Genomic DNA, 11,598 nt, shown 5'->3' with positions numbered 1-11,598 from the left:
GACTCTGTGCTGACAGCTCAGAGCCTGGAGCCTGCTTCAGATTCTGTGTCTCCCTCTCTCTCTGCCTCTCCCCCACTCATGCTCTGTCTCTCTCTGTCTCAGAAATAAATAAACATTAAAAAAATAAAAAATAAAATAAATAAATTTTCAAGAATTAATGAAAGTCATGAATCCTCAGAAACAAATCTCAAGGGAAAATTGTAAAAAACACCAGAAATATGAAACCAATTACCTCATAAATGACAGGCCAACAGAATCCTTCTCAACCATTAGTGTCGGAAAATAGTAAAAACAAGATCTTCAAAGTAATCCAAGACAACATATGTCAACCTGGAATTCTATATCTAGCTAAACTATCACTGGGTGAGGACCAAATTAAGATATTTTCAGATGAAGATTGGTTTTACTACTAATATAGTAGCTAAAAGAAATACCAAAGTATTTACTTCAGGAAGAAAGAAATTGAATCCAGAAAGAATGACCTGAGGCAGGCAATGGTGAGGAGGGAGGCAGGGAGATGAAATGTGGATAGAAACAAAGAAGCATTGACAGTATAAAATAGTAGAAGTAATGATGGCAATGAATGTAATGCAAAATGAGGACAATTAGAGTGCAATTAGAGGACAATTAGGTATTTAACTGTTCCAGAGTGTGTAAGTGTAAAGAACTGTCTAGCAGATGTGGAACTGAGTCCTGATCCCACAATAGGTGACTTATTCCCACCATAGGTAGGTGTGGATTAAGATTTTCAACTCCAGTGCCCTCTGGCACCACAGGATAGATTTCTTAATAGATCCCTTACTTCCAAACTTCCTGCCCACTTTCTGTTGAGGATTAAAGATAATGGTGGCCTAGATAAAAAGAAAAGAGCAGAAAGGAAAGCCACTGGCAAGGAAAAAGCAACATAGCTTGGTGACTGGTTAGATACAAAATCAAGGGAAAGGAAGAAATCAAATATTTCACTGCAGTTGTGAATATAGATGGTGACAGTGGCCCCACCATCTGAAGTAAAGAAATATGAAGGGAAAAAATAGTTTGCCAGGTAGTTATGTTTAATATGAGGTGTGTCTGAGATATCCAAAAGAGACCTTTCTATGAGAATTGGAGACTTTTTTATCTGTAATTTGCAGGACATGTCATGGCTGGAGATAAAGATTTTGGAGACATCCAAGTAAAGGAATCATCCAGACTCCATCTTTCTGTCTGAAATCCTGACCAAGAGCCCCACACATATTAGGGCCTTGATAGAAGTGTGAGGAACTAGTGAATTAATAAGATTTCTCTATAGAAAGAGAAAGTCAGATGGCTGTAGGTTGAACTGAAGTTATCAGGTGCAAATGTAGAGCGGAGCTAGGAGAGAGAAGAGAGAAGAAACTGTAAAGAAAAAGTCCAAAGGATCAGAAAGCCCTGAGGGAAGGGCAGTGTCATGAAGGGAGGGACAGAAGCTGATCAACAGTGGGAATGCTGCATGAGCGTTAGTGTCCTGGGCCCTGGGGAAAAAACCACCTGGTAACCCTGGAGTGAAGCCATTTAGCATAATGGATGATGGGACAGCATTAGTCAGTGAGATTAAAAAAGATATATAAACACAAGATACAACAATAAATGGCACTCTTTGAAATTTGGGGAAGACAGTAGAAGATAGTTGAGCGTGATAGCTAGAGGTGAAGATAATGCCCAATTTTTAAGCCAAGATAACTTTAGTATGTTTGCAAACAGGGGAGAGAACTAATGAGCCCCCAAATGTCAAGGTTCATCATGACTTCAGGATAAAGTTCCAGCAGCCATGGGTAGTTGTACAAGGCCCTGCCTTATCTATTCCCTGACCAGGTGTATAATCTCACCTGCCCAGACTTCCTTGAGCTCCAGCCATGCCAAACTCTTTGCTATAAAACACATGCTCACCTCTCCGGCCCTTGCACTTAAAGTTGTTTACTTTAACTTAAACATTTTTTCCCATCCTCTCAGCCTGGAAAACTCCTACACATTCTTCAGGTCCAAACTGAAGCAGTACCTTTTGCGAATCCCTCAGCAGAATGAGCATTTCCGCTTCTGTGGTGCAAATTTCATGTGCTGACATCAAGCACTTATCACATTACGCTGTAATGTGATATTTGACTCCCTGTCCCACTACTGGAAATTGACTTACTTGCTTATATTATACAGTACCTAGCATATTGTAAGTGGCCAATAAATTTTTAATTAATGAAAGACTGCAGTTATTAGTGAACAAAATCACTGAGAGGAGGGGGATAGAGGAAGGAGTTAATGTCTAACTTTTGGGTGCACATAATCACATTTAATACACATTAAAAATAGCCTTTGAAGACTGAAAATTAAGTTTCTAAACATGGAGAGTTGAGATAACTACATTACTGGCAAAGATATATTCTTTTTTTAAATATTTATTTTGGGGAGAGTACGAGCGGGGAAGGGGCAGAGAGAGGGGTACAGAGGATCCAAAATGGGCTCTGCACAGACAGGCTAACAGCAGCAAGCCCGTTGTGGGGCTTGAACTCAGGAACCACAAGATCATGACCTAAACCAAAGTGGGACGCTCAACCCACTGAGCCACCCAGGTGCCCCTAGTATATTCTTAGGAATGATATATACCATTAAGTGAGATACATTAGAAGCCATAGCTCTTGCCCTGATGCAGTGTCTGTAAGAGAAGAGGAGATACTTGCTTTTCCGGGATGGACACATTCTGAGGCAAGTTGACATACTTGGGATTTATCAGAGCCAAATCATTGTGATCTGCTACAATGTCATTCACAGAAGAGAGGATGTTGTCCTTAGTCACTATGAATGCCAGTTTTCCTGTTCAACCTGTTCCACCTGGTCCAGATGAAACTGCTATCCCGCCAGATGGAATCTTACCATAACTGTTCAATCCTTTAAAGATGCCAAGATGGATCTTGCAATGGGAGGGAAGTCCCGTGTGACTAACCTGATCTAGATGACATCCTTTAGCTTCTGAAACTCTGCCCTGTTGTGGCTCCCCTCCACCTGGATTTCTAGAACTTGATACCTTAAAATAGACTTAAAGACTGTCTAGTCCAAATCTTGACTAATTTCTCTGACTTCATCACTTTTGCCCTTTTCATTTGGAACTCAACCTCTTCTGAACTGCTCAATTTCTCCCTCAACTCAACTCTTGACTTTCAGTGTTGCCCATTCATTCATTCACTCACTCACTCACTTAGCACATATTTATTGAGTGTTTTCAATGTCCCAGTCCCTTTTTTTCATGCTGAGTTTGCTCCAATGAACATGACAGACTAGGTCTGTGTTCTCTCAATAATTTTCACTGTTTAGGTGGGACCACATCTATTCCCAAGGATTTTGTTCACCTCTGTTTGGCTTATTACTATATGTTTACCTCAGTTTTCAAGGATTCTATGCTTACAGCTCCAGCCTCACATCCTGTGTCTTGTCAGTATCTCAAACTCAACATGTCCTGGACCAAACTTACCCTCTTCCTCCCATACCACCCTGACTTTCTGCTTTGTCAATGATACCATCATTTCCCTGTCACTAGGCACAAGACCCCAGAGACACCCTAACCACTTACTCTTCTTTGGTCCCAATACATCACCCAATTCTGTCTCTTTTTCTTCCTTCCAGACAAATGCTTTCCACATCTGTCATATCCTTTTCTTACACACTGCCATGTACTGAGTTTGTATCCTCATTTCAAGCCAGACCTATTGCACGTTCCCACAGATACAATATTCTATATTCTCTCTATTCACTTCTCCCTCTAGAGCATCCTAGTCAGTGCTGCCTAATTAATTTTAGGGTCATGTCAGAGAATACTTTAAGGGTTATGTAGACCAGCTGCTATCTTTCTAAAGTACTTCTTTCAAAGCCATTTTCCTACCATCACACTATAAATATGTACAGTCTCAACTCCTTTGTTTGTCGCTCAAAACCACCTATGAGCTGGCTTCGTCCCTCCTTCTCTGAGAATGTGTCCTGATAGTCTTTCTACACCACCACCTCCCCCTTGGATCTCCTTTCTCCTTCTTCTGTTCAAACTTGAAATTATTCCCCTGCTTCCCAGAAATTCATACCATAGCTCAGTGTTCAGAATATTGGCTTACAGACGGACATATCCAGTATAAGCCCTGTTCTGCCAGTTATAAGCTGTGCAACAACCTTAGAATGGTTACCTAACAGCTGTGTGTCTCAACTTTCTTATCAACAAAATGTAGGGGGAAACTTAGCTGTGGAATAATTGTGAGGATTAAGTGAAATAATGCCCAGATCACAACATATGATCCATCTCAGTATCAAATCTGTGTGCCCACCAGCTGGAATTCTGAGTGACTTCCCTAGTAGTGAAAGTCTTTAATGGACCCATGTAACTGAGTACCCCTCAAACACTGTAGCCTCAGGCTTTCCTGCTCTGTGCAATGGCTCCCACATTTTCTGCTCATATAGTACTTCCTCAGAAAGGCCTTCTTTGGTCTTTACCTAAAATCCCCATGCACCTCCATTTAATGTCTATACTCCATCTTCTTTATTTTCATCATAGCACTTTTCACCATGTGAAATAATCTTTCCTTCTCACTTTCTTGTCTGTCTTTACCCTAGAAGGTGAGTCCCCATGGCACATCCACACAGGCAGGTTCATAGGTGGATCTACATGGATAGGGTCCCCACGGAAGGCCCACATGGGCAGGCCCACAGGAGTGAGTCCACATAGGCAGGGTCCACACAGGTGAGTCCCCATGGCAGGTCCACATGGACAGATTCACATGGCAGGGTCCACACAGGTCCACATGGTTTCATTGTTTGTCTGCCCCGAGCACATGAACAGCATCTGACACATTTGAGTAAATGAACCAAAGAATCCCAGCCTCTCTGAAGTGCCCCCATCCTCAGACCCAGCTCAGATCCCTCCTCCCACAAGTTCTCGTGAATAACCCAGTCTACAGTAATTTGCCTCATGTGAAGCTCTGTGACAAATCCTTGTCTAAATTCAGTCGAATCCCTATAGCCATTGTCTATGCCATGTTCAGCTTACGATGCTTCTTATGTTATTAAGTATAGTCAGCATTCGAATATGAAGTCATTTCTTGTACATGATGTTATCATTCATACCTTATATGATTATTTAGCATATTTCCTGAATCAGACTACAAATTCCTTGAGGCCAAGACATACTCTTGCTATCTCCTAGACTAGTCTGGCACAACACTTTACATGTGATGCACTAACAAGCATTCATTTATTTATTGACCTCTAATAGGTACCTGGCATAGTTTGGGATGCTAAGGATGCACTGTCCCTAAATAATTAATTGGGGGACGTTATTCAATTATCTCAATGTGTAGGTTAAAAAGAAGTGGCTTTTGGCTCTCTTGGAAGGCATTAGAAGGCCTGTCCAGAGACTGTCACTTGTTGGATGAATAACCTCAGATGGGTCACGAACTCTTGGAGATGGGCCTGTTAAACAGAGATGTATCTTACAGAATCATAAAAGAGATAAGTAATAACACCTTATAAGCTGCTAATTTCTATGTAAACAGCTGTCGTTACTAATACCATTATAATAACACAATTTTGGCTGAAACTGAAGCCCTTGTCACTGTCTTATCCACAGATAATAAGACATCTGACTCTGGCTGTCACCGTGTACTGAGTGACAACTTTGGGTAGGACCTCACAACGCCGAAGGCCAGCATCCCAGCCTGCGTTTCCAGGTGGGGGCTGCTGCCACCTCACAGGGAGCACCTGCCGGGCACTATGGCTTTCCCTGCTGCCAGAAGTTAGAAAAGGCTGGGGGGCTGTGAGTACAGGGCTCCAGACCATCCAGAGCAGCTCCCCATGTTTCTATAATAAAACTATTATTCGAATGTCCAAATCTCTGTCATCAAACCCCCTTGATGTAGCCTGCTGGGACCAGGGATACGTGAGCTTGGCAGTACTACCACCCACAGCCAGGCATTTGATCCTTACAAATATGCCTCAGGTACAAAGCTGTGTACTCCCATTCAGATGCACATGTCTCTCAGTAAGTCCCTGCCTTTCTTCCCCCAAACTCGGGCCTCAGCTTCCTGTGCAAGGATCAGCTCCCACCTTCAGTCTGGCTGCACTCTGTCTATTCTGAGTGTTACCTTCCCACCTCGCCCATCCACTGAGGCCTGGGGTTTGTTGCTACAACACACATCAAGGATATGGGAAGGGCAGGTCCACAAGTGATACCATCTGTAAACAGTTTCCACAAGTCACCCTCCACTGAGAATCACAGAATCTCAGAGGTGGAAGCAGGAACCCCTCCCACCCAGAGCAGGGTTGTCCTTCAGAGGCTTCCCAATGGGGGTCATTGGCTCCACTCTAAATATCCTGGATGAATCAATGAACCATCTCTGACCTCACCTCTGAGCAAATACTTTTGCTGGGTGGATGCCATGACAGAGCGTGCTAGTCATGGGGCTACCGATGGAGCGGTACCAAGAAGCCAAGCTTCAATTTTCCATGAGTGCAGTGCGGGTGTGTCCATAGAGGCCTGAGTGTGCCTTCCCCTGGATGACAGTGACTTCGAAGGCAGTAGATTATGATGCTGCATCTGAAAACACAGACTTCGAAATCAGACAGGTACTCGTTCAAATCTCATCTCCCTCACTCACCTTCAAGGGGCCTTGGACATTCACTAGCTGTGTGACTTTGGCCAAGTCACTGAAACTCTCTGAACCCATTTTCTCAGATTTAAAAAATGGAGGAAATGAAGTCTACATTTTGAGATTATCACAGGGATTAGATGAGACAATATATGGAAAGTGCCTAGCCCTGTGCCTAAAACAAAGGAAGTGGTAGCTATTGTTCCTATCATTACGACCATTATTATCACCTTCTCCATTTCGAACCAGTCAACACCTGCAGAGGATGTCTTTCTTCTTGTTTCCTCTTTCCTGAAATGAGTGGATAAAATCAATGCCCACAGATGTGGGTTTCAGACCTCAGGATGACCCCACCACCACCATCACAACCACCTCTAAGAGAATGACAACCCCATGTTTCTGAGCATGCCCATCCCCCACCCCACAGAGTCCCAAATGTCCATGGCTCCTGGTGGGGCCTCAGCTGCATGGATGAGGCCTGGAGAGAGAGCTTCCCAGGCCCCTGGAAGTTTCCACTTAAAAAAGTTTCCCCATCCAGCAAGGAAAGTAGTGGGTCTATGATCCTGTGTGGCTTGCCTGATTCCAAAGCCTCAGAGAATTGCAGACCCAAACCAAGGCTCTGGAAGGTTTCAGGAACCAGGCAGAGCAGTTAGGAGCATAAGCCCTGGAATGGGGCACCCAGTCTTCATCATGCACTGGCTGAAAGATTCTGAGCAAGTTACTTATCCTCAGTTTCTCTTATGTAAAATGGGGTAGCAGCACCTACCTCACTGAGTCATTGTGAGAATGCCATGAGGTCATGCATGTCACGTCAAGTCCTTAGAACACTGCCTGGCTCCACCGTGATTTCTGCTCTCATAATTAAGTACCAGAAAGCCACTCTTGTTCAGGCATGAATTTGACTTTTCTCCCTTTCATGCATGCCAAGCCCAGGGCTAAGTGAAAGGTAGTGGTTGGGGTAACAGAACATGATAATAAACACACAAAAGAAAGAATAGGAAATAAAGTGTTCACAGGAGGTAGCAGCTTTATTACGACATGGATATTTATTAAGCACCTACTGTGTGCAAGCCCCTGCCGACAGTAGGCTCCATTATCCCACCCATGGCATTTAGGTTCCCGGGGAGGATAATCACACGGGGGGTCAGAGTGTTCGGTGGGGCTGCGAACAGGGTAGCTCTCGGAATATCCGGTGCAGGTAGGTTGACAAGCGGAACACTCTGACCCAGCCCCGTGCGAGAGCACAGCGAAGTGACAGGCGGCGGGACTCCACGGGGGGCGGCGAACCGCAGGGCTCAGCAGGGGCCTCAGCAGCCTCCGCAGCAGCCTTGGCGCTGGGCATTGCTGGAGCTCTGTGACCTCTGGCTGCCACCCCCGCAGCAGCCGCAGCACCCACTGCGGCGCTGTCGGCGGCGCCTCCTGGGGAAGCAGCCGCAACCGCCGGAGCCGCAGCAGCCCCCGGAGCCGCAGCAGCCGCCGGAGCCGCAGCAGCCCTCCCCGCAGTCGCAGCAGGAGGATGAGGCTGCGGGCACAGGGCCGGGAACCGGAGCCGGACACGGAGAGGGACCCTGGGCAGACCCCTTGGAAAAGCCTTTGGCGGAAGCCGTGCTCTGCTGGGAGGACATGGTGAGGCTCAGCTAGTCACGGTGAACCTGAAAGACGAGAAGTAGCCTTTTACAGGCGAGCAGGCCTTTTCCTCCCAACTAGTGAACTCAGGGCTTTAGCGCTCTGGCTCTGTGAGCGAGCAAGCCTGGCCCGGTGCAGGGGAGAAAAGAGTGGAACAAACACACCCCAGCCAGGTGTTTCCAGTGAGTTAAATGGGCATAGGGCAAAGAAACAGTCTGCGGAGTCAGCGGGCTTCCATTGTCTCCGACTAAAATGAAGACCACCCGTGTTCTCCACAGTGGAAACTAAAGAGGATGTGGTGGCAACTTATCTGCACGACCCAGTCCAAACTCTTCCTTTGGCTCTTTTCACTTCCCAACCCCCACTTCTCTGTGGCCACAGACCTCCAAGTGCTGTTCCCACAGTTATCAGCATCGTGTAAACACTCCATCAGTTAGAAAATGCCTAAATCACACGTGAGGACCTGCTACCTGGGTCTAAAGAATCAGCAAATACCAGAAGCATGTCCTGGTCATCATCCCTGCCTATGCCTCTCATTCTCCACAAGCACAGGAACAAGAGTGTGCCCGGATGCATTGTGGTGTAGAGGATGGAAATATATCCCACTCCAGGGAGCCAAAGACCTGGATTCTAGCCACATTCTGCTACAGACGTGCTAAGTAACCTTGCAGAAGTCACCATCCCATCGGGCCTCCATGACCTCACTGGTACCATGAGAGGGTGTCTCAGTTGAAGCCTAAGGCACTTTCCAGGGCTCTCTTTCCACATCTACCTGCTAGCTGTGCTCTGTCTTCTCCTGCCCTCTGCCTTCAACTCTTCCAGAGCTCCTCCCCCAAGTCCCCCTTGGAGACTTACCAGACCCTAGCTCCACAGGAAGACTCTCTCAGTTCTCCACCTGGAATGGGGCACCTGCTAGGCAGTGGACTGAGCAGTGTCCAGCCAGAGAACGTTTTATAAGATTGTAGTCAGGCACTGCCTCTTGGGAGGGGCCCATTTCCCAATAGACATGGTCAGCTGATGCTCACATCCCAGAGACATTCATCACTCAGGTAGCACCGTAGGTGGTGCACGTGGGCATTCAAGTCACTTCACAGAGGTGCCAGGATTGCTGTGGTGTGTTTACTTTCCAAACAAGAGACTGTCCATGGCTGGGAGGGCTGTGTGTGCTAAGGGAAGGCATAGGGGCTCAAGTGAGGTGGGGTCTGGGGCCTCTCTTTGGGACCTGTTCTCTTTGCCCTCTTCCGCAAAGTACATGCACACACACATACACACACACACACACACACACACAGTCCCCCGTTCTCACACCCATCTCTGTGCAGTCATTTACTTGGTTTTGGTAGTTTACTTACTTTATTATCTTGCTTTGCAAAGGTCTTTGCTCCTTAAGTCAGGCCACAGGCTATGTGAAAAGCCTACTGAGCTTCACGTAGAAGCTTCCAGAGCACACTAAGTGAAGATGATGGTGGGGATATGCCTATGAGAATCCCAGTGGCAATTTCGCTCTGTCACTGGAAGCAGGATGAAAAACCCAGGCCAAGCTATGGAACCATTAAGACCAGACAAGCTGTGATTGTAGTCAGGTTGTCATATCCCCATACAGCCCTGGAGGCCTAAGAGAAAAATGTGTGCAGAACTCTGGCCCAATTGCAAAATGCTAAGCCAACCTGTGGGACCCGTTGCCTCTTACTCCCTAACCCTACCAAAATCCTTCTGAAAGTAGGTTCTCCTTGGGGCACTAGCCAATGGAAAAAGGAAGGAAGGGAGGGAGGGAGGAAGGGAGGGAGACAGGGAGGAAGGAAGGAAGGAAAGAAGGGAGGAAGGGAGGGAGGGAGGGAGGAAAGAAAAGAAGGAGGGAGAGAGAGAGGAGAGAGGGAAGAAGGGAGGAAGAGAGGGAGGGAGGAAGGAAGGGAGAGAGGGAGGGAGGAAGGCAGGAAGGAAAGAAGGAAGGGAGGGAGGAAGGAAGGAAGGAAGGAAAGAAGGAAGGGAAGAAGGGAGAGAGGGAGGGAAGACAGGCCAGTCCTTTCCCAAGGTCCAAAGTGTCCATGAAAAATGGTGCTCTTAGAATAACTAAGTTTTAAGAACAGGGACAATTTGGAGGTCAACTGGCTTCAGAACTTCTTAATCAATGCAAGCATCCACAACCATAAAAATGAGATAAAAGGGAAACCAAAGACTAAGAATTCAAGAGTTGGTGGTGAGAGATAGGTTGGAGGTGAGTGAGCTGGGTGTGGCATGGTGGAACAGACAAGAAAAGGTAAGTCATGAAAGATATCATTTCATTTAACATGCCTTTAGAGCCTGATTAACAGGTTGCATGTACTCAGGGGTACCTGTTGATGAGTACAGGTGAGACATCCCAAAAGGTGAGGTCGCATTAGACTAGAGAAGGAAGTAATGAAGTAACAAGGCCTCTGGAGACAGGATCTCTTCTGGAAGTGATGTGGGTAAGTGTACAGTTGCTATATGGATTTGCTGTACCATCATGTGCTAACTTACTTCCGCCATCACCGTTAACTCCTATCAGAGGAAAAGGTAATTTTTCTGGTCTATAAAAGGCTGATTTGGGATTGTCATTCCTATTGTAAACTTTCTGAGTATCTCCCAAAGGAATCAGCCTATTTCTGAAGAAAATGGAAAACTCACCACAGTGGCTATAAAGCCCCCCTGTTCCCCCTCTCCCCCTCACCACACACACACTGACCACATGGAGACAGTTTTCGGCAGACAAGGACATCCTTCTTGCTTCTCTGCTCAGACCCATACTCAGGCTTTCTGGATCCAGGGAAAATGGGCTCAGACCTTTCATACCTGCCTCCTAAACTCACCTCCCCAAAACTAACTCACCCTGCAAGCTCTTCTTTCTGGTAACTGATGGGAGCACCTGGGCTTATAATCACCAGAAAAGTAAAGGGTATTTATTTAATGGAGCCCAGAATGAGCACATTAGGCGAACTTACCCCCACACCTAGGAGATAAAGTCTTCTTTAAACTATCACCCACGCTTGAAGGAAACCCACCCAGAGTAGGTCATCTCACTGTGACCTTTCTGGGTACCACCATTCTTCACTCTGAAAGCCCATTTCTGACTCCCCTCATGCAAAGCTTGTGTCAGGGTGACTGTCTCAGACATGATTCTTTCCTACAAGCTTAAAGTTTCCTAATTCACAGCATGAAAGGTGATAATTGTTTCCCAGAGGTCTCAGAAGCTTCAGGGCCAAAATCTTCTTCCCAAACTGAATTGTAAAGTATTCACTTGCACTTAAGAGAACAGCAGAGGAGAGGGCTTGATGGAGGAGGTAAGTGGGAGAGGTGAACAAGACATGATCAGGAGGCCGTGACA

At 46.2% G+C, this 11,598-nt stretch overlaps 1 protein-coding gene across 1 annotated transcript; it reads right to left on the bottom strand.

The window, feature by feature from the left end:
* Window positions 1-7,638: 7,638 nt before the first annotated feature.
* On the bottom strand, window positions 7,639-9,196 carry CRCT1 (cysteine rich C-terminal 1). The gene is made up of 2 exons (XM_027045223.2): window positions 9,111-9,196; window positions 7,639-8,281 (listed from the first exon to the last, which is right to left on the bottom strand). Exon 2 carries the CDS (start codon window positions 8,252-8,254, stop codon window positions 7,937-7,939), a length of 318 nt encoding a protein of 105 aa, XP_026901024.1. The 5' UTR covers window positions 8,255-8,281; window positions 9,111-9,196; the 3' UTR covers window positions 7,639-7,936.
* Window positions 9,197-11,598: the final 2,402 nt, after the last annotated feature.

Source organism: Acinonyx jubatus, chromosome C1 (assembly GCF_027475565.1).
Source record: "Acinonyx jubatus isolate Ajub_Pintada_27869175 chromosome C1, VMU_Ajub_asm_v1.0, whole genome shotgun sequence".
Classification (NCBI taxonomy): domain Eukaryota; kingdom Metazoa; phylum Chordata; class Mammalia; order Carnivora; family Felidae; genus Acinonyx; species Acinonyx jubatus.
The sequence above is the reverse complement of the archived record's forward strand: the minus strand, read 5'-3'. Positions and strand labels throughout refer to the sequence as shown.

Coding starts and splice junctions, on each gene's coding strand:
- CRCT1 (XM_027045223.2), bottom strand. CDS start 8,254: ATGTCCTCCCAGCAGAGCACGGCTTCCGCCAAAGGCTTTTCCAAGGGG.